At 44.9% G+C, this 22,676-nt stretch overlaps 2 protein-coding genes across 2 annotated transcripts; both read right to left on the bottom strand.

Moving 5' to 3' along the window:
- Positions 1-3,246: 3,246 nt before the first annotated feature.
- Positions 3,247-9,730, bottom strand: PSMA4 (proteasome 20S subunit alpha 4). Its single transcript, XM_033100187.1, has 9 exons — positions 9,613-9,730; positions 8,408-8,431; positions 8,124-8,166; positions 7,680-7,842; positions 6,407-6,484; positions 6,007-6,095; positions 5,414-5,544; positions 4,788-4,911; positions 3,247-3,644 (listed from the first exon to the last, which is right to left on the bottom strand). Exons 2-9 carry the CDS (start codon positions 8,408-8,410, stop codon positions 3,490-3,492), a joined length of 786 nt encoding a protein of 261 aa, XP_032956078.1. The 5' UTR covers positions 8,411-8,431; positions 9,613-9,730; the 3' UTR covers positions 3,247-3,489.
- HYKK (hydroxylysine kinase) lies at positions 8,417-21,738 on the bottom strand. Its single transcript, XM_033100186.1, has 6 exons — positions 21,607-21,738; positions 17,420-17,770; positions 16,209-16,348; positions 14,647-14,830; positions 9,613-11,061; positions 8,417-8,431 (listed from the first exon to the last, which is right to left on the bottom strand). Exons 2-5 carry the CDS (start codon positions 17,763-17,765, stop codon positions 10,601-10,603), a joined length of 1,131 nt encoding a protein of 376 aa, XP_032956077.1. The 5' UTR covers positions 17,766-17,770; positions 21,607-21,738; the 3' UTR covers positions 8,417-8,431; positions 9,613-10,600.
- Between the last annotated feature and the right edge of the window lie 938 nt (positions 21,739-22,676).

A 22,676-nucleotide genomic window follows, 5' to 3' on the forward strand; every position in this document is an offset into this window, starting at 1 on the left:
CTTGGGTACAGAATCACAGACTTAGGCACGAAGGAACTCAGAACAGGTCCTTCCTGCCAAGATGAAAGGAACTGGAAATCCTTTCCAACTGTGCGACCTACTTCAATGATAACTAACAAATTCAGATACATTTACTAAAATAGTCAATCCAGTTTACATTTGTATGGGCTGCTAAAATAGGGGAAAGTAGCCTCCTTTTAAAATCTGCACTGCTAATGTGAATGTAGGATATAAAGATGGATTAAAAATAAACCAAGGTCTTACCCAGCAATTCCCGTTCTCGGTACATATCCAAGAGAAATGAAAACCCTAATGTCCGTCAACTGCTGAACAATTAAACCAATGTGACAGTCACACAGACTGCCCAGTCACACAGACTATTCAGTAATAAAAAGGTATGATTCTGTGCTATTTCTCTCATCTAGAAAACAAAGAAATGAATTACCAATTCATGCTACAACACGGAAGAAGCTTGAAAACATGACACTAAGACGCCAGTCACAAGGGACCACGTAGTATGTGATTTCATTTATATAAAAAGTCCAAAACAGGCAAATTTGCATAGACAGAAAGATTAGTGGTTTCGTAGGGCTGCAGGAGACTTGAGGCAGGGGGTGCGGTGGGGGTGGGATTTGGCTGTGTTGTAGGGTTTCTTTTTGGGGTGATGAAAATGTTCTAAAATTGATTTATGGTTGCACAACTCTGTGAATATACTAAAAGTCACTAAAGTGGGAAGAATTTAAATGGGTGAATTGTAGGGTGTACAAATTCAATACAGTTGTTAACAAAAATAAAAAATAAAAATGAATAAATAAACCGAGAAAGGTAAATAACTGTCTTATTTCATGGAACTTGGAATTCATTAAAGAATGGACAATTCTTAATTAGTCTGGACAATGCATTTAAGTTGCATGATTAATTTAAATATTGCGTTTTAAAGATACCAATTATATTCTTTAAATTGTGCCTAATAAAGATGGTAACACCACAAATTTACTAGAATGATGTTTGTGGACTTGGGCATAGGGGAGACCTTTATATGTCATACTGAGAACTGCAAATGATTAACAGCTTTGTCTATAAACACAAAACCTTCAGTATTTCAGCATGAAAGACAAAAATGCAAATGCTAAAATGGGAAAACATTTGTAACAGAAGCAGAGCTCAGAACTGAACTTCAAAAAGTGCTCTGACAGAAAGTTGGGCAAAGAAGATGCACAGACAGTGCACAAAAGAATATATCTGAACAATATCTGGAAATTTTTCAAGTGTTTGACATGGTTTTACTCCCTGTGCCACGTGCAGTGCTATTTACAGCATTCTCCCCCCCAGCAATTAGTCTGTACCTGGTCTCTGGAGAAAACAAGACGGCAGGAAACTTTAAGAACTCTGCATCATGTTCACTTACTGCCTTTTTAGTGTTCTTTGGTCTGTTCTGTGACTTGTTTTCCATACTTTGTGGTGATATCGGTTTTTAAAATGCCCCCTAAGCACAGTGCAAGAAGGCTGTGATGTGCCCTACAGAGAAAATACACGTGTCAGAGAAGCTTCAGTTAGGCTGCAGAATGCTCTTGCCCATGGGTTCCATATTCATGAATTACCAACGTACCGTGTTTCCCCGAAAATAAGACCGGGTCTTATATTAATTTTTGCTCCAAAAGACGCATTAGGGCTTATGTTCAGGGGATGTCATTCTGAAAAACCATGCTGGGGCTTATTTTCCGGTTAGGTCTTATTTTTGGGGAAACACTGTATATTAAATAAGATGCCTTTCAACAGAAACTACAAGGTTCTGTATTGGTGACAAGTGTTGTGACTTAAGGCTCAAAGGAACCTCACCCTGTATTTCCCTGGGAACAATGGTTTTCAGCAGTGGCTAATTCAGTGCTCATGGTGACTTTATAGAACACAGCCTCAACGAATAACCAGAATCAACAGTACAAACTAGAGTAAGAGAAAAATGCAGCAGATTCCCAAAGCACTGGCAAAGGGGCTTGGGAATCCCTTAGTGGAACATCCTGTGCGTCTGGGGGTACAGAAAACAGCAAGGCCTTACTTCTCCTCGGAGCACCTGCACGAGGGACTAGGCTGGAAGGACCAGCTATGGCTCAGGGCACAGCTAGCATCCCTGCCCAGTGTCACCTGGGCAGTTAAAGAAATGCTAATGCCAGGCAGGGTCCCTGCCACCCCTCCTCCACCGGCCGATTTAATTGGCAGCGGTGGTCTGGGTATGAGATTAAAAGCTCTCAGGGAGGTTATCAAACAGCAAAGCATGTCTCAAACTGCAGTGCATATCAGAAATGCATGCAGAGCTTGTTAAAACAGGTGACTGGATTCTACTCCGAGATCCGTATGCAGGAGATCTGGAAGGGACGCCAGAAACTGCACTGATAGCAAATCCCCACGTGATGCTGCGGGTCTGGGCATGGCCACCAGGACCCTAAGCGAACCCAGGCTGGGCACAGCTCGGCAGTGGAGCGCCCTTCAGCCGGGACTGAACTACTTGCATTTCTGCTTCCACTTCTCTGGCCTTCATCTCTCAGGCACAGCACTTTTGTGTGGCTTGGCCACCTGCTGTGTGCCTGTCCTACCTGCAGGGTCCACACCCTTCTGGCTTGGCTCGGCCCACAGGTTCCTTTTCGAACCAGCCCCTGGAGACAGAGATGGGTCACCTAGCCAGCCTGAGGGATGTGCCCACCTGGAGCAGAAGGGCGGAAAGCCAGAGTGTAAAAACCGTAGCTAAGAGGAGAAACAAACTCGGTAAGGATTATCTCTTGGGGGTAGAGGAGAAAAGAGATGAGATGTGAAAGGGACAAACAGGGACTTCAAAAGTACCAATCAATTTGTTTCTGAGACAGGGCTCTCACTTTCGTTGTGCCTCTCAGGTTGTAATGGTTATCTATATGTACACGTATGTACACATGCGCACACAGGCCTTCAAGTCCAGTAGGAATGTCCATCAATATCAAAAGCTGGCTACACCCAGGGGAGGAATGGGCCTCACCCGACATTGCCGCAGAGGCCCAGGGCTACGGTTCCCCAAGATGGCAGGGGAGCAACAGCAAAGGAAACCTTCAGGGTTCGATTCCCATCTTTCTCCTTTTATGATGCTCATATTTTTGTCACTTTGAATCTTACGTAAAAGCAACTGCAAGGGCAGCCACAGTATACTCAGGCACAAAAGAAGATCACAGACCTATTAGTCCCAGTGATTTAACAATTACTACAGAGAACTTCTCCCTTCACCATTTCCATTTTTTCCAAGTTTTATTCCCAAAAGGGGGTAAAGGGACTAAGATGTCCACGAAGAGGAATCATCATGACAATACTCAAATGGACAGAAATATCGAGGACCCAGTTCAGTTGGCACCGTCCTATGTTCCCACTACACGAGCTAAAAAAGGTCGTTTTCTCAATGTAGATGAGGACAGCTTGCTTTTACACTGAAATGGTGTCCCAAATGAGTTACAGAATCCCTGATTTTGTCTTCTATTTATCCTTTTCTTTTTGTTCTTTTTCTTTCTTCTCACGCTCAGCCTTAGCTTCTTCTTCCTCATGTTTTTTGATCAACTGTTCCACTTCCTTTTGTTTGAGAACTCTGATGACAGTCTTTCCACTCTCTCTGGTCAGTGTGGCGATTTCCACTAAAGGCAAACACACACATTTGTATTACAGGCAGGAACACTTGCAAACACACTTAAAGGCAATCAGTTTAACCTCTTCACATTTCAGCCTTCGCTCACCACTCTTCCACGATTTATGCTTAACATGAGTTATGCATACTTTCATGGAATAAAATACCTTCAATCTCATAATGTTTTTATTAACACTTTACTTGACTTCCTTCTCCCTATCCATTCCAACTTTCTGAGCTATTGTTTTGTCACTTTCTTTGGAAAAAGCCAATCAGCCAATTGCTCGAGCCGGCCTGTTATTGGCTATGCTGACCAGAAGGAACCACGATTTCCCTGTTGGAGCCTCTAATGGCTCAGCCAGAATCTTTAACCAGTAATTACAACTGTTTTTCACGGATTTTTCAAATCTCTTTTCAAAACAAAGGCATGAAAAGCAGCTTCCATGACTATGGACAGAAAAATGGACTGATATCAAAAGGTGAGCAGGAGAAAATTGAGTAGAAATTGAAATTAGGCATAAATGTAGCCAACCACGGTAATTTGCAAATAAACAGCATTTTCTAAGAAGCAGTAAGAGCGAAGTTATCCTAAACTAAATCAACATGCTCACTTACAATTTTTGAAAAACACTGTTTAGAAATTGTTTTTCAAAAATTGTTTTATATCAAGATATAACTTAGGCTAGATAAAGCATCTGAAGTTGCAAACATGGGCTTAACACACAACATCAGCAGATTCAGAAGAACAGAGGTACCACAACACCTGTAAACGTTACACCTCTGACAAAGTACACCTTACATGTCACCACACACACGCTCTATCATGAGCACACGAGCACAGATACCACTGTCAACAAGTCGGTAAGACAGTTATTAATGAAAGCAGCTTGGCTGAGGTCTCCAACCCTGACATTCGGGACACTCAGGCTCAAACCCTGGAACCTGGGATGCAGTGTGGGCTGTGGCTCCACAACTTACCAGTGCTGACCGTGGTCCAGTCACCTACCCTATTAGGAAGCCAGCCGTACAAGGCCACCTAGGTCCTAAGGCTGTGGTTTCATGATCTGTGCTAACACGTTAAAGGCCTAACACAGGAGCCGCTCCATCAATTCCCACATGAAAGCGAACAAACTAGAGGAAGGACACAAATTACCTTTTTCAGCAGAGAGTTTGCTAACATCCATGGTCTTATTGAGGACTTTGACAGCTAAAGCAAGTGCTGACTTCAGAGTCATTTCTCCTTCTTTGTAGTCTTGTTTTAACATTGACACAGCTGCCTATGAAATGTGAAAAAAATCAACAGAGAGAACTCGCTTTAAATTTTTGCATATTTAAGGACTCTGGGCTGGGCAGAATAATGCCTGGAGTATTACTGGCACATAAACAATGCAAACAACTGTGATGGCAGGGAGGGTAGACGTGGGATGGGGGTGGGGGGAGGGTTCTGACACTGAACAGAGTTTTCAACCTGGGGCCTCGGACCTCCAAGGATCCGTGACAGACTTCTGAGGGTCTGCGACCAGGATGTAAAAAAAATTACACCTTATTCTCACAACTTCAAATTGGAAACCAGCATTTCCTTTCATCATAAATGCAGGCAATAACCCCCAATGGTATTTATTTGCAGAAGTTGTGACTTCACCACCAACAGAAATCACAAATATTAAAGTTGTTGCAGCTATGTTACAATACTGGTGACATTCAGCGTTATTTCAAAATTACGATAGTCATGAGACATGAGACCTTGTACTAGCTCTCAGAACAACACAAAATACTCACAGCGCTGTTATTGCCAATGCATGTGGCTTTCCATCCTCCGTAATTCCCGCTCGGGTCGCTCTGGTAGAGCTGAAAGCCGTAGTGCTTATCCCAGCCGATATACAGCAGTGAGACACCAAAGGGACGTTTCCCTTTAACAAAGAAAAATAGGCACATGCGTTAACAATCTGAATTTGGTATCACGGCAGTTACACGTGCTCAGTGAAGGGAATTAATGAGCTTCCATAAAACTATGCTTTCATAAACAGCTTTGTGTTCTGCTCACTGCAGATAAGCTCTACCAAAATGCTCTCTTTTGTTTCTAAGATTTGGATACAAACAGGAGATGAAATAAAGACACTGCAGACCAGTGCTAAATTCCATTATTATGTAAAAAGCAATGTGTTTTCAGATTTGAAATGTTATTTTGGCCTTTCAATAGTCTATTAATAAAACACACAATCGTCACGGAGCCAGTTACTTCATGAAGCAGGAATGTACGAAAAGTATTCACTTACTTATTTAATTTTCAATTTCTTTTTACCGTCTCAAAAACATCAATACCCATAAAATGTTTTCACTTTCTGGAATAAAATTTGCAAACAATCTAGTACCTCCAAACTGTGTATAAGCTTGTTTGATATCACACAGCGCGGTAACCAACTGCTCACAAGGAATTGGCTCCTGATACTGTAGTAAGTACCTGGGGGCGAGAGGCAGGCACATTAATAGTTCTCTCTAAAACATACACACTCTAAGCAAAATAACCTCTACAAAGAAATCTAGCCATGGGGACAACAGAACAGTCACTTGTAATTTAAAAGTGGTGGAGCAAGGGCATGTCAACATCCTAACATTCTTATTGTAAATAACATTTTACAAGTTTGTTTTTTAAAAAAAAAAACAACAACACTGTAATTTTCAATGACTAGATTTTTAATGACTTTAATCTTTGCAAAAATGAGTTCTCCTCGGAAACATCATCAGCGGTGCTGACTGTATTTAAGAGCATACCTCTGGGCAATGAGCCGCAGTTCATTAGTCAGCACGTTAGCATCAGAAGTAATGCCCGCCACACTGCAAGCCATGTCCCTGGAGGAAAAGAAATGTATTGGCACATAAGCAGGGCAGATGTCTGCCAGGGGCCTTACAGTTTCCCAAAGCACCACGGTCTGTTAGAAATGTACCATGCTTGCTTCAAAGCTGCTACACCCTTCACACAACAACTACACAAGTTCATCTTTGGAGGAGACTTTAAATCTGTCACTTCACATGCAAGAGAAAACAACTGCACCCCTTGTTCTTCGATGGATGCATTTATCATCACCATACTTTGATTAGGACGAGAGAATGGACACTAAGAAGTTAAAGGAAATCCGGAGAAGACTCAGCAACCGAGCAGGTTTTGCCAGACAGGAAGACAGACTGCCCGTGCTCCTGAGTAGTAAGTATTCTCACCTTCTAAGACCTGGCAGGGTGGGGGTCCCAGGACTGGGGTCACACGAAGGCTGCATTTCCTTCCTCTGCCCCCGTGCCCTGAGGGCTGCCCTGGCTCCCCTATAGCCAACACCTGCTGTCACTGGGCCTTATCAAGCCTACCAGCTGCTGAGTAGGTCCAGCAGTGACTCTGGAGGGATAAGACTTCCTGGGACAAGGGTATCAAAAGGCCCCAAAACCAAACTTCACCTTGCCCACCACTGAAGGGAAAGTCTCCAATGGGCAAACCAGCTCTCCACTAGCTACGAAGTCCTGCACACCCAACTCTCGGGAACTAACCGGGCTCATCTAAACTGTTCCCAGACCTCCAGGAAGTAAGATTCAGCATAATTCAGTAAAACTCCCAAGAACCCATTCTGAGAACCTGCTACATGCCAGACACTGTGCTGGTTGATTTCATTCATTCTATTTCATTAAACTGTCACGGCCACTCAAGTAGACTCTGAAGCCCAGAGAAGTTAAACCATTGGTGCAAGGTCACAGTTTGTACCAGTGCAGCCTGGATTTAACCCAGATCTGCAACTTCCAAGCCTATAATCTTATCACCACAAAATGCAGTTTCTCCACTAAGTGCTGGGCCCTGCACTTAAAAGAAACACCTCATGTTCCTAAGCCTCAAGGAGCTTCAAGCAAAATAAATTAAAAGCAAAAATTTCTACCAGTAAAAACACAATAAACTATTCACTACAATTCTATGTCACATGGAACAGCCCTCCCAAAATGTAAGATCCCACTTATGTGGCACAGCACAAGTGGCATTTTAAACTCTTCTCCCTAAGAGCTCACTTACTCATTGAGCTTATAAATTTTTTCAGAAAAAAAGACTTCATCCAGAAGCTTGTGGATGTTGCGTCTCTCTGCTGCAAGCAAAACACCATCGTTTGCTAAGATTCCCAAACAGGTGCCTGCATGTCCAATCGCCTCCATTGCATATTCAACTTGGTACAAGCGACCTGCAAAACACAAGCATTGAGAAACCAAGCTTCTCCACTGGGCGCTTGCATCACTGGTCCAAGAAAATCAGCGGAGACCCTAGCAGGCTACAAACAGGAGACCCACTTTCACTTCACTCTTCCATGTTGCATGTAATCAACCTGGTGACAATTACTTCCAAGTACAAAATGAATGAACAACTTAGCAACTGTAATAAACGTTTCTAGATTCCCCCCTGAAAGTCAAACACTTTAATTTTTTTTTTTTATTGGAGACTGATTATGAACAATTTCTGTCTTACCTTCTGGAGAAAATATAGTGGTCCTAGAGTCATATCTTCGAGACTGCAAAGGAAAAACATACAAGTGATCTCTATTCATTGAAAGTAATTCGTGCAAACCCACAAATCACCTCATAAAACACATCCTGGTACACAAAGTTCAGTGTGGGGGAGGAAACTGATAAGGAAGAAAACACCATTCCATCTTTTTCCTTCCATTCCAATTTTCTCATGCAAGTCTGTAAGCTGAATACAAGCAATACACTTTATCAGGCAATAGCTTACTGACATGTGTATTAACTCACCATGTTTTCTGAACTTTAGAGTTCCTGTAAAAAGAAAATAGGATCCTTATTAAAATGACATTTACAACTTAAAAAGCATTTCCCGACTTAAGAAAAAATTGTTTTTCTCACTGCGTTCATTCGGCTAATGTTCAGTGCACCTGCAAAGCGCAGCAGGGACTATTCTAGAGGTGGGTGGGTAAGACCAACCCCTTAAGAACTCATAGTCTGGTGAGCAGGTGAGGGAGGCAGACACAGGCAATTACAAAGCCACGTGGAAATGGAGGCACGGAGAGTGGAGTGGGAAGAGAAATGGGACAAAATCAAGAAACTGTTCTTTGAGAAACCAACACAGAAAACAGCCCAAATTAGAGATTAGAGGCAGAAAGAAGGTTAAGACCCCTTCTCCAGTCTAAGAAGAATGAATAGAGTTAAGGAGAAGAGAAGGGGATTCCAGGCCGTTTAGGAAGCTTAAGCAAAGGACACTGAGGCAGGAAAGCTAAATGGGCAAGGGACTGCTGAAGTTAAAGAATATGAAGAAGCTAGAGAGCTAAGCGAGTACCCAGATCGCGTCGAGCAGAGAATGACACGTTCAGTAGAGGGTTAGGGTATCTCCGAGAACGATGGGGTCCTGAACTACGGAAGGGGGCGGGCGGCAATCTCTGACATCAGGACCATTCCCGCAGAAGACAACGCGGGGACTCGCGGGACGTAGGGGAAAAGCCAGACCGTCGGCTCCAGAGCCCATTTCCCAAATACAGGTAAAGTCAGGAACCTAACCTGATGGGCCCGCGTGACCAGATAAAAACCGTGTTTTCCCTCTTAATTAAGCAAAAGGGCGCCACTGGATGCCTGTGGGCTGGGGAGCCTCGGGGCCTGACTGGCATTTTGGGACGACCCCGCAACAGGCAGGTGAGAGGCCGCGGGTGGAGGCGGCCCGCCGGGCTTTCTCAGCCCCACGCCCGACGCCGCGGCTCGCCCGCTCCTTTGCAGCCCTCGTGTTCGTGTGCGGGGTCTCCCCAGGAAGGAAGCCCCGCTCCCAGCTCCTCATGCCCGCTCTGCGCAGAGCCCGACGGCGGCCGGCAGGGACCAGCGGGTCACCCAGGAGCGGCGCACAGTCATCGCGCCGCAGCGGCAGGCCGGGGCCCGTTCTGCCTTGGCGCCCACGACCCTCGCACGCGGGGACCGCGGCCAAGCGTCTGTGGTGCCGGGGGTCACGGACTCACCGGAGGGGAGACCCTGAAGTCGAGGTACGGTGAGCGTTTCACGCCTCAAAAGAAAACGACCGCCGCCGCCGCCGTCCGAGGGTCCGCTGCCAATATGGCCCCCGCGCGTGCGCAGAGCTATCGGGGCGGAGCCGAGAAGGCGGAAATCCCCGGGAGGCGTGGCCCAGGACGCGGAAGTCCTCCAGGGGGCGGGGCCGCTGCCCCGTGGGAGCGGAGATGGGGCGGTAGCAGCTCTGGCGGGGTTCTCAGCTCAAGGAGGGGGCGCCACAGGGTACGGGGAGGGCAGGACGACCCCAGCCAAGGAGAGAATGGAGTTATAGCTCACTCTCCTATCCTGCCTTCGCGCTGTTTTTACTTTCCCTTCCGCACTGGTAAGTCCTGGACCTGGGATAGCACTAGTGTGGACTCCGGTTCATTCCTGACTGCTCCTGCCCTGTTCTCAGAGTGGTCCCCAGTACATCAGACTCCCACCGTCGGGAGAACTTGCACCTTGGTCTCCTCTGCCTTTTCTCTCGTCAGGAAGGGTTCCCCTAGTTAAAGAATACGAACCATCACCACACACACAGCATTTCTCTTCTTTACTGAAACTGTCACGTGTTTAATGTGTTCATTTTCCATCTCTCCGTCCCACCCTTTTTCTCATCCAGCTTCAGTCCCTAGGTAAACTATCTACTATTCATATTTTAAAATTCTTTGGGCTAGATAGTTGACTAGGTCTGGAACAGACCTAGAGCGATTATCTGATTCAAAATAATCATTCTGTGTGTTTGTACACAAGGCAAGTGAGACCCACAGAAACACATGACTACATGACTCTTAGTTTTTCTTACAATAAAACAATCGTCAAGAGATTAAAGACCTTACTGGCTTCACATGCATTGATCTGTTCCATCAATTCATTTTTAACTGTGCAGGAAGACCCCTCATAGAATTAGATTTGGTCCTACTAAGTTTTTAATTATCCAAGTTAATGTGAAGTTTTATCCAGTCACATGGAGACCCCAGATTCGTAGGACCTGGCCGTATCAAACCAAATTTTTTCTACAGCGCCCTGGCCCATGTCAAGCATTTGCTGTAGGTGCTTCCACCCGGTTTTTGCAGTAATCATAAGATATTCTTTGTTCTCTGGGTATAGCTGGCAAGAGTATGCAGCCATGACTAGGGACTGACAAAAACGACTGCACACAAGTAGAAACAACACACCCCTCTCTATAGGCGTCAGTGGGATTACACTTTCAAATCCTGCAAGGACATGACCACCTACTTGTATAGGATTCTTGCTTTCAATCATCATGTACATGATGGTGATTGCCACTTCAAACACATAGTAGCCATAGCTCATGTCATCAAAGTCTAAAATCCCAGACACTTGATAAACAGTATCTCCCAAGGCTGACTTGCTGGACTCTATCAAAATGTTATGGTCATTGAGATCTCCATGATTGATACCTGAAAGGAGAAAAATCAAGGTATGTAAAAACAGTTATTTAATAACCCCGTTAATTCTCGTTCCAGTTCTCTTTCTGAGGTATGGCCATTCAACCAATTTGATGAGCAGTCAGAGATAAAAGAGCCAAACCTTATTTTCCTTGAAATAAAATTCTTTCCTCTGAAAAGGTCAAAGCAGTTCATTTTGGTGGTATGTTTGCTTTTGCTTCTCATCAATTCAAGGTCATAAGATGGAGACTATAGTTACTGCAAACGCCTGATTCTGACTATCAGAAGAGCAAAGGGAAAAGGAGACCTGCTTCAAACTAGAAACGTTAAAAATGTACATATATTCATATTACTATAAGAAGCAAAGTGTCCTAGAATGGACCAGATGTGTCTTTATTTTAGCCTAGAATTTGCAAAGAAACAATTCCGGTGACAAAATAATTCTGAATTCCCTGTCTTTTGATTATTGGAGTAGAGGGTGATATTTTAGGTCGGTACCACCCAAACTGGGGGTCTATGGTCAGCGCTGGCCCATAAACTGTTACTAAGTCCATGTGAGATAAAAACAGAAACTGAGTGTTTAGAAAGCTTTATAGCAATTTATCATCTAAGAGTGTGAGCTCACAGAGTACGGACCAGTTCGGGTGTGGTCAACTCACAAAGCAAGTCGGTGCCGTACAAGCTGTGAACTAAGCATGAGCAGTAGGACCACACAGCAGGCTGCAGTGAGCTGGAGGAAACCCCAGAGTTGTGTTTTAGCATGGATACTCTGAGAAACTCTGATATGAACCACTGACAGGATCGGGAGGAGATGGGCTGTCCGTGAGCTTGGAAGCAGTGCGTCGTGGACTTACACTAACTGTGTAGTGTGTGATACTAACTTCTAAATATGCTGATTTTGTCTATGTGGCTTGGGGCTGTGTAAGCCCTACTGAAGAAACATTGCACAGTGGGTGGCATGCAGAAACAATGACCATTACTGTAAGCCACAGACTCTAAACTACACGCTTCAGAACTTGGGATGCGTCATACAAGTGATGCCGTGTCATACTTTTACAGGCAATGTTTTGTCTTCCTTGAAGGTCAGTAGAGTAATGATGCCTCTTGTACAATCAAATGGGGTTTTGGAATTGATGAAAATGTCACTTAGTGAATGCAATCTGTAGGCGTGGGAACCTCTCATTTCACTGCTTCTATTCATATCCAATGGCCTATCAAGAAGTGATACAGCAATTTAATGCTTGGAATGACATAAGCTGGTGAATTTGAGATTTAAAGAAAGAAAAGGAGTTCTGATAAAGATGGCAAAGTGAATTCATTCTTTCTATTCTTTGGCTACCCTAGAAATTCTAATGTGCGACTTTAACTTACCAAGATCTAATATTATTCAAAACAATACAAGGACTTTAAAATTTAATTGCATTTCTTTCCTAACTTATATGTTGTTGTTTTAGTAAATTTTAATTCTATATTTTTACACCTCAAAAGACATTATTATTTTTGTTTTATAGTCAAGTTTGTTTAGAATTACTCATATATTGGTTTCACATCTTCCAGCACTTCAAACATTCTGTTTGGAGTCATTTATCACCTGCCTGAAATACATCCTTTTAGCAGTTTCCTTTAAGGCGGTTTTCTAATGGTGAACTCTCTGATTTTATTTGTCTGAAAAATGTTTTTATTTTATCTTCATTCTTGAAGGATGTTTTCACGCCCTGGAGGATTTTAGGTTTCAGGGTTTTAGAGTAAAAAGACAAGCAACAGAATGGGACAAATATTTGTAACACATATAACCAATAGAGCACTTGTATCCAGAAAATATTTTGAACTTGGAATATCAACAAGAAAAAAATCCCAAGAGAAAACCCACCAAACACTTGAATAGGTACTGTACATAACAGTTTATCCAAATGGCCAACAAATAGGGCCATGCATATTAAAACTACAATGAGAGACCATCACACACACATCAGAGTGGCAAAAATTGTACAGTCTGCTAATACCTAGGGTACAGGGCTATGACAACGCTTCCACTCTGCAGGAGCAGTATAAAGTCATTCACCACTTTGGGAAACCGGCCTTATCTAGCGAAGCTGAATATGGACACAGCCTCTGACCCTGCATCCTGCCCAGAACTCATGAGCACACACACCGAGAGCTACAGGAATAGGTACAGCAGCGCTGTTCTTAACAGACCCAAATTGGAAACCCTGCAGTATCTTTTAGGAGGAGAAGAGCTAGAGTATATTTACGACTGGAATACTCTACGGTAGTGAAAGTTAATAAACTATAGTCCCGTGCAACAACTGGGAGAACCTTACAAAAGTACTATTAAGTGGGAGAAAATTGGAAGACAGGTGAACTATTCTGTAGGGAGACAAATGAGAGCAGCGTACCTTTAGAATCGATAGAGGTTGGATGTGAGGTGTGAGAGAAAGGAGAAAGTCAAGACTCATGACTCCTGGGTTTTTGGCCAGGTCAGTGAGGTGAGTGGTGAATACAATTTTAGTGAATGAAGGTGACTGGGCGAGGGGAAGATAGGTTTGAGGGGAAGACCAACTATTTTCATTCTACCACCTTACACTGTGTGGACACAAAGGAAGTGCTACAGACTGCATTGTGGCTTCCCTCCCCAGTTCCTATGCTGAAGCCCTACCCCCCAATGTGATGGTATTTGGAGATAATCAGGTTTAGATGAGGCCGTGAGGGTGGGGTCCTCATGATGGGATTAGCGTCCTTTTGGGAGGAGACACCAGAGAGCTTCTCTCTCTCCACCATGTGAGGACACAGAAAGAAAGTAGAGGTAGCTGTAAGCCAGTAGGAGGCCTCTCAACAGACCCCAACCTTGACCAGGCTCCAGACTGAGAAATCAATGTCTATGGTACGTATTTTGTTATGGCCGCCCGAGCTGACTAAGGCAGAAAGCAAAGGGCCAAAGGGACGCCTCAGTTCCTGGCCCTGTGACAAATATTTCCTGTGGGGTCAAGAGGCTGAAGTGTCCCTGTACGTAAGGAGATGCGCAGTAGCGTATGTACTCACAGGAGCACCGTTTACATAGCAAAAAAAGAGGGAACCAACTGAAAAGTCCCTTAACAATAGAACAGGCCAAAAAAATTACAATATGCTCAAATAAATTACGGTATGTACATATCATGGAATACTATTCAGCAGTTAAAACTAATGAACTCAATGAACTAGTACTACATGTATTAAATGGATCAATCTAAAACAATCTGAATAATGTCGAATGAAAAAAAGCAGGTTGCAGAATAACATACAGGGTAATGCCATTTATCTAAAATTGAAAATATGCAGAAATTATTATATATAATTTATGAATACACACACATGTAGTAATGATGTTAAAACCTATGCAAATCTAGTAGGGAGGTGCAATCATCAAGTGTAGAGAGGGCTTCAAACGCAGCAATTTTAAGAAAAATAAAAGTATTATTCTTTAAAAAGCAACAGGAGCAAATAGGGCAAAATCGTAAGATTTGCAAAAGCTAAGTTGTACCTCTGCACTTTTCCTGATGCTTTGCAGTTCGACAAATTTAAATATGAAGAGAAAGACTCATCTGCCTGGGGGATACTCACATTCCCGGAAATGATGGAACTTGGTCATTACTTTCTCCTTGAACAGCTGAATGACCTGTTCGACAATCTCGCGATTTCGATTCTGGCCCAGGGCATACAGGTATTTCTCCAGAAGAGGAATATTTTTCAGGTTCCAGATGAAGTTCTCCTGACGAAGACTACTTAACTTTGGATGATGGAATTTCTAAATCAAAAGGAAGAAACTCTTAGGATCTTGGCAGTCAGAGCAACCGGGACCAAGAGATGTGCCATGCTAGGAGACGGCACCCTCACAGTGCAGGTCTGGGGGGCCCCAGGAAGACCCCTGGACACCGACATGTCTGTTCACATTCACCCACATGGTAATGGCTTCAATCTGCACAAGCCCTCATGGCTGAGAGCTCGTGCCCAGGCCACTTGACCCTGTTCACTGGGGGAAGTCAGGTGGCCTTATCCACCGCAGACCGAAGGGACTGGAGGCAGCTCAGAGGTCTTCTCCCTCACACGGCTGCCTACCCGTTACCTGAGTCCATCTCGTCCTCTGCTCACAGCAGCCTCCCTGTTGTTCAGGGAACGTCCAGGCACATCCCCACCTCCAGCTTTGGCATGTGCTGTGTCTTCCTCCTGGGGTAGCTCATCACCTTCTGTGGGGGAGCTCCCCGGCTGCCCCGTTTGCCTTCTGAACCCTCTGCCCCATATTCTGTAATCATTGTCTCCTTATTTTCCCTCTTAAGCACCTAGCACGTATCGCGGTCTAAGATGCACCACAATCCACGTACTTGCCTCACTCTCTGTCCTCACTTAGAGGTGAGCCCCACGAGGGGCAGGAGCTGTTTTTGGTCTGTTTTGTCCACTGCTGTGTCCCCACACGTGGAACAATGCCTGGGACACAGAAGGCACTGCTCAAGCAATGTTTGCTGAATACATGAGTGTTCTTAGAATAGAAAATTCTAGAATTGGGAGGGCCTTTAGGCTTTGACCACTTTATCTAAAGTGCCAAACGGCTTTGCCATCATTGCACATATGGGGAAACTGAAGTTCAGAGAAGGATAAAAGTTCTTGCCATGGGGCTGCGGGAGGCCCCAGGTCTGCTGACCACAGTCCAGACATCTCTCCCAAAGCGGGTGCTACCAGGTACCTGGGTGGCCCCCCGTGGAGTAGCTTTCAAATTTCTGGATGTGACCTCTCATGTAGGAAATACATTTTACATTTACATTGGAAGAGAGAAACCCTAAATGCAGGGAGGCTCCAGGGCTAAGCTGGGATAGCTGAGGCAGGAATGGAGAGGAAGAGAGGGATTACAGAGACATGTAAGAGGTTGAATGGACAGGATTCTGTGAGCGATTGGAAGTGCAGCACAAAGAGTATCATGAAGTTCTAAAAAGGTACGTGATCTTGCCAATATACCAGTAAAGTACACACCTGGGCAGAAGGAAGCCTTACTGTCATCAAAGTCACGTACCTAGGACCCTGTTTCCTTTGTAACACTTTAGGAGGCACCACACACAAAAACAGAGTCAGACCCTATAACATAAGCATACAAAAATAAAAAATTCTTATAAAAAAATAACCCCAAATCTTACCTCCAGGGTCTTATCCAACTTGGCAGCTAGCCTCCCAATTTCATATAAGAGCTGGGGGCTGACAGGAATGTTGGCTATAGGTCTTCCTGGGAGGTAAGTCATCAGCCTCACCAAGTGGCTTTTGATTTCGGAGCCACTATCTAGATGGATGGAAGGATATATCCCATCAGGTAGTCTCGAAAAAAATGCCTAGAGGCGATTCTGCTTTTGTAATTATTATTGCAAAGAATAACAGAAATTACAGAACAAGAGAAAACAGAGCGCTAACCTAAAACCATCAGTAGGGTTCTTCTGTGAGGCAGGGCTGAGTGGATCCAGGAAAGAGAACACACAAACCTACAATCAGCCACTTACATCCCAACAAAATCACAGCACCAACTCTGCCAGCCTCGGCTGGCAATAGTTATTATCTGCTCTGGTAAATGAATGCCTAAAACACTTTTTTCGTAAGTTTACAATTGAGGAAAGTGTGATACAAAGAAATGCCTGTTTCAGAACCACAGGCTTCTTTAGGTGCAAAGTAGAGAACAGTCTGTGTCTGCCACACCGGACAATAACTACTCTTCAGGGACTGCAAAGGGCCTCAGCTGTTTGGAGCAATACAAATTAAGAAAGAACGGTGAACAAGCAGGACAGAAACAGTCAAAACTTCAAACTTTATAAAATTCCAAGGAGCTGGTTTCAGGCTGCTGCTTGGAGCACTCTATTAGGTACGTCTTAGCATTTTAGCATGTAGGGGTGAAGGGGACCCCGTCTCACAAACGAGGACTTGTAGCCTTAGGGATATAAGTGGTGTGCCCAAGGTCACATATACAGTAATGACAGCTGGGACCTAAAATTCTTGATTTCTATTTCTTCATTTTTTTTCTATTATACCACAGCACCGAAATATATAGCCAGTCTGATGAATAAAAATATGTAATTATTTTTTTGCTCTAAAAAAACAACAAAAAAATGTTCCCGATTCCACATGTCCTCTTATTTACCCATCCGTCAGGTCCTTTCTAAGCACAAGATCTGGTGTAAACCAGATCCTGGCTCTCCCCACTTCTGAATCTGAGCCCCATCGCCACTTTGGTGAGGCTGTGGCTTCTCCCAACAGCTGAAAAGAATAACCAGGTGGGATGAGCCTGTTCTTGGTATTTCTACTTGTAGCCAAAATGCAGACATGCACCTGGATAGGCGATGGCCGGCGAGGGCTGGGCTCTTACCTACGGACACGAGCGAGGTTAAGTTATCTGCTTTAGTGCGGCACACAGAGGCTGTAGGAAATCCAGCCGCTCGCAGAAACAGGATGATGTGACTCTGTACTTCGATCAGGTCTGGAGTTTTGCTCGACTCGGTGTTGCTCACTTTGAGGACGTACTCAGCTGCGCCATCAGTTGTGTCTTCGGCTCTTGAAATGCATATATGAAAGTTTTGGTCGTCATAGCTAGGAAGGGGCTGGATCTTGGAAACTTTTAACCCAAATACCGATTCCACTAGCGCACAGGCTTGTGCCTCACTGAAAGTGGGTTTGGTAAAGGCCTGGGACTGCTGCTCCTCTACACTTGACATTTTGTCTAGGGCAAACAAACGAGAAAGGGGACATACAAGAAATACATTTATTTAAGTGATTTTCCTTAAGATAGTCCAATAACGTTAATTCTGTAATTCTTCTCATTGCTAATCTTCATTCATAAAGTTAAAAAATCCGATCAGCATATGAGATAAAGAAGTAGATGTTTTGGCAGGGGAATAAAAAGCCTTGTACCATAAATTATTTCTAAACTCACTTCATAAACTGAAGATATGTTTCCAGGGACAGAACACAGAGCAAGAAAGTACCTTAGTGTCACTTAGTGTAATTCCTGCCCTACACTCCGCACCCCAATAAACTTTATTTACAGGGGAAATTTAGGTCCCAAGAGGTTAAGTGCCTTACACAAAATTACATACCAAGTTACAGCAAGGACCCACCTCTCCAGAATCCTAACCCATGATTATGTCCTTTTGACTATATTACCATTACTTTGGGTTAAAATATAAATTCAAATACAGTGATCTTACTTTTCTCTCCACAAGTTTTGTTAAATTGTAAGAATCATCATCAAGCTTATCACACATACTTCAAATGTTAAAGTGTGGGACTGGTGTGCAAAGCACCAGGTGAGGATTCTGAGAGACATGCAGGTGAACTTAGAGGGCTCTGTAACAAATGAAGAGTTAACTCACAGTCACAGGTATCCTATGCAACAAAGAACTTAAAAGCTGTTCAAAAAAACAAGTTAGAAGGCAGTAAGGAATAAACTGATAGAATGCCAAAGAAAACCCTGAATTGTCAAGAATCCTGCTAAATGGAACAAAGGCATAAACTAAAAATTAAGGTCAGTTACAAAAAACGAAGTTACATCTGAGTTTATGACCTACGAAATTAATAAAACTATGATAGAATTTCAGAGGTGAGAGAACTTACTACAGCCTAAGGAAAGACGGATTTGAAATGAGTATGATTCGGATAGATAGGAGAGGGGAGACTGTTTCTTCCCCCTTGGTAATGCCACCCGCTGCTACTTCAGGAACCAAATATTTAAGGTCCTTTCAATCTCACTTCCCTCTTTTCCCAAAATAGCTTTTTTCCCCAATCCTTCCTTCATACTAAATGGTAAATACTTAATAATATCTTGGGGGTGAGCTGTGTTATAGGGTACAATTTTGATTGCTGTTCAAGGGATGCAGTGTTACGTAAAAGGAACCTCATGAACAGTTAACCCTTGTCAATAGGAATCAAAACAGCTGTTGCTTCCAGCAGGGAAGTTTCTGACAGGAGGGAACTTTCTGGGAGGAAAATGTTCTATATCTTGACTAGGATTTGGTTACGCGGGTGTGTATGTTTGTCAAAATTTAGCTTCAAACTTATATAACCGTAAGATCTGTGAATCTCACTGAATGTAAATTTTACCTAAAAAAAAAAAAAAGGCCCTGTGAGAAACGGGCTGGGACAAGGGGATGCGGTAGGGTCTTAGGACGTTGTCAGAGCTCCCCAAACCAGACCATATGCCTGTTAATGTCTAGTCACTTCAGACCTACGAAAGCCGAAGCCCACCTTACTCCAGTGAGGGGAAGGGTAAGAATTCAGGGAGGTACACTAGGGCTGTCCTATCTGATGCCCTCCCTGCCTCATCCTGATGACTCAAGTGATATTAAGAGCATAAATCTCAAATGCCACCCCCCTCCCTTCCCACCTTCCCTGATCCTCCTACCCAAAGTGATTTCTTCACCCCTAAATTTGCAAAGCACCTATGCCACTGGTCTGTTCCCACGACCTGTAATAGTTACTGCATTCTTGCCAGTCCACTTCTAATGTTTAATTTCTGACCTCAGTATTTGCTTTCAGAAGCAAATTAAGTCGTTCAGATTTTGTTCAGTAAAGATATTGTGACAAAGCCTGATAGGGTTTCAAAACAATCTTTGTACCTGAAACTTCTGGGAACCAATATATCCTGTCACACTATATTTGGGCTTAAGACTACATGGAATTTTAATATTCCTTCTGGAGATTTATAAACTGGTGTAAGGGCGGTATTCAGAATGTAATGTGAACTAAAGCTTTAAATCCAAGATGAAATCATGGAGTAATTTTTCAAATCCCACAGTGGTAAAGAAAAAAAAAAACTTTTTAAAATAATAAAATGGCAAGGCTGTCAGAATAATGCTGAATTTGATATGAATTAAAAGTCCTTAAAGTTGGAAGGAAACTTAGAAGCAATTGTGAAAGCCAGTCTCCCTTCCAGTCCAGAAAATGTTCCTATAACATCCTTGAATGGGGCTTGTTAAACTTCTGCTTGAAGAGTCCAGTTTTCTCTATCAGTGTAAAGCAATGTTAGCAGCTCTAGGCATCAACAGACAGACTGGTATAATATAAATTGTGCTGGGTAACTGTATTTTACCACAATAAAAAAAACTGAAGGAAAAAAGTTGCTATATTTGGGAGAAATAAAACATATTTTAGTCCCAGCTCTGCTACCTAGCCTCTGAAACGTTAGACTATTCACGTTTCCTCTTAAAGGGAGTTAGTTGGACTAGATCGTCCCTAAAAGTTCCTTCTCGCTCTCACAGTCTATGCTTCTAAAGTTCTTTTTGAGCATAAATTTGCCTTTTTTCTTTGTATACAAGGACCCTAGTTATGGAACTAATGGCACTGATCAAGTCAGTTTCTGGAAGTAAATAAATACAAAGAGAGAAACGTGTGTATTAGAGGTGTCCGGCTCAACCAAATTCTGTGTGTTGATGGGGCGAGGAAGAGAACTGAAATCCCAGAGGGGCGACCTGCAGTCCCTGCCCACAATGGAGATGTTTATCTGTGTGGGTGAGTGATAACCAGGTGCTCACAGAGATAAGAACCGAGATGCAGAGAAGCACAGGAAGGACATGGGGCCTGAACTTCAGCTCAGCCTGGAGGAGAGAGTGTAAAAAATGGGTCTGACAAGACAACTTGCCATGAGAACAATCACATTCTCTGATTATTAAAAGGCTATCTTGGTGCTTTCTGAACACCATACTCTGTCAGGTGTTTCTCTTTCATGCAGCATCTCTACCTACATCCCTGAGTTTGCAAACTAAATGTTGATGGAAACTCCTGAAGCCTGAATGAGGGCTGAAGTGCCTGTATCGATCAGCGGGCCTTTTTGAGAGTGCATTTCCTGTGTTTTGCACATTGCCTCCCTTAGCTCCTGAGAAAGCCTTCGGGAAGCCGATGTTTACCAACTCAAGGCCTTTGTCCCACGACGAGGGGGGTGGACCGTAAACTCTGCACTCTGTGCAAGGTACACCCTTTCCTCTGCCTCACTCCCCAAGTGTCGTCAAGTCCAGTACATTCTATCTTAGCACGTGCCCCCTCTCCCCTTCCGCTCCTGCAATCTCCGGCCTGTGTCCATGGGTCACACCGGCTCTCCGCACCCCAGCACCTGGCCCAGACTCTTACTAGGCATGGGGGAGCTGACGAAAGAAGGGTGCCCTCGCTCGAGGCTCCTGGCAGTTACCCTCTGAGGGGCTTCCTGCCGGGTGAGCGGAGAGCGGTGCGCGAGGGGCTGCCCACGGGCGGCGGACCCAAGAGGCAGGAAAGTGAGGGAGGCGCCACACCGGGTCGGTTCACCGCGCTGGGATGCCTGGGAGGTGCACTGGCGCCTCAGACACCTGGCCCGGGTCCCCCCGCACGGTCTCCACGCTCCAGGTGGGAGAGTCTCGGGCAGCCCTCTGGGTCACGGGGGGTGAGGGAGGAGGGACCGACCGTCATGCACCAGTGGGTCTGAGCGGAGCCGGGGGCACTGACTACCCGCCCGGGCTCGCAGCGGGCCTCCCTGCTGTCGAGGCGGCCCCCGGGGACCCGGGCTCGCTTCTGCTTCCCCACCCGGCTCACCCTCGACGACCCGCGCGGTCTTCAGGTAGCGCCTGCTCTCCCACACCCGGGCCCAGGTCCTGCGCTCGCGCCGGCAGGTCTCGCACCCAGTGGTCTCGTCCCACTAAGGATACTCGGCCCGCCCTTCCTCCGAGCCCGCGAGCCCTGACTTCTGATTGGCTCAGCCAGACTCCCCGCCGCCAATCAGCGTAGACTACAGAGGCTGCGAACGGGAATTCAGAGATCGGGCTTCTGATTGGCTCTCTGCAAGCCGGCCCCGCCATCTCTCGGTGTTCACCCCTGTCAGAATCCAGCTGTTTTTCCACAGGACTGGGCTTGTTGTTTCTGATTGGCTCTTCGAGATTCCGCCCCGCCCCTTGGTGAGCCCCAGTCTAGCAGGCTTCTGGCGCTTGAGTGGCATCTCGCAGTCCGCCCGGTCTACGTGGGCGGCTTGGTGGACCGTTTCGCCGGATTTCAGGTGTCTGGGCATAATTCGCATCCTTTTTTCTTCCCTCTTTCTCCTTCCACTCCTGCTGTCAGCACGCATCCACGAGACCCAGCTCCAGGAACTGCAGAGTTCTGATTGGCACTTTTGGGCAGGGAGAGTCAGGCTGGCTGCGTTCTGCACGTGACCGAGCTCGCCGAGTGCTGGAAGGTAGAACTTGAAATGGTCTTTCTTACCGAATAGGTCCGCAAGCATCTAGTGCTGATGAAGAAGTGAAGCCCAGGGGACACAGAGCCTCCACCAGACCTGCTCACCAACCTCTGGTTGACGCTCTTGCCACAGCACCGTTTTCTACTCTCTTCCCAAGCCATTGAATTCACTATATTAGGTGTTAAGGGAGAGGGGAAGTATAGGTCTGGTGTAATGAGTGGTTCATTTACACTGAGCAATAGAACTGGTAGTTGGGTCAGAACCCTTATTTAGTTAGTGCAATCGATGGATTCTCTCCCTGAGGGAGAAGTTGAGAACCACATGGTTTTCCGGAAGCGGCCTGGGAATCACGGTGTAGCAGCCAGGTTAGGTGGGTCATCCTCGTTGCCAAGGGCACTGGGCTGACATACAGCTTGATGCACGTCTGCAGCCAAGA

This window comes from Rhinolophus ferrumequinum, chromosome 28 (assembly GCF_004115265.2).
Source record: "Rhinolophus ferrumequinum isolate MPI-CBG mRhiFer1 chromosome 28, mRhiFer1_v1.p, whole genome shotgun sequence".
NCBI lineage: Eukaryota > Metazoa > Chordata > Mammalia > Chiroptera > Rhinolophidae > Rhinolophus > Rhinolophus ferrumequinum.

What these genes read in the sequence shown, in the direction of transcription:
- HYKK (XM_033100186.1), bottom strand. Translation starts at nt 17,765, where the DNA reads ATGTCAAGTGTAGAGGAGCAGCAGTCCCAGGCCTTTACCAAACCCACT. An exon ending in AACCTCGCTCGTGTCCGTAG is followed by an intron (nt 16,349 to 17,419) that starts GTAAGAGCCCAG and finishes CCATCCATCTAG; the next exon opens with ATAGTGGCTCCGAAATCAAA. An exon ending in GTTCCATCATTTCCGGGAAT is followed by an intron (nt 11,062 to 14,646) that starts GTGAGTATCCCC and finishes TTCTCCTTTCAG; the next exon opens with GTATCAATCATGGAGATCTC.
- PSMA4 (XM_033100187.1), bottom strand. An exon ending in AAAATTTATAAGCTCAATGA is followed by an intron (nt 6,485 to 7,679) that starts GTAAGTGAGCTC and finishes CTTTTCCTCCAG; the next exon opens with GGACATGGCTTGCAGTGTGG. An exon ending in AGCTTATACACAGTTTGGAG is followed by an intron (nt 5,545 to 6,006) that starts GTACTAGATTGT and finishes TCTTTGTTAAAG; the next exon opens with GGAAACGTCCCTTTGGTGTC.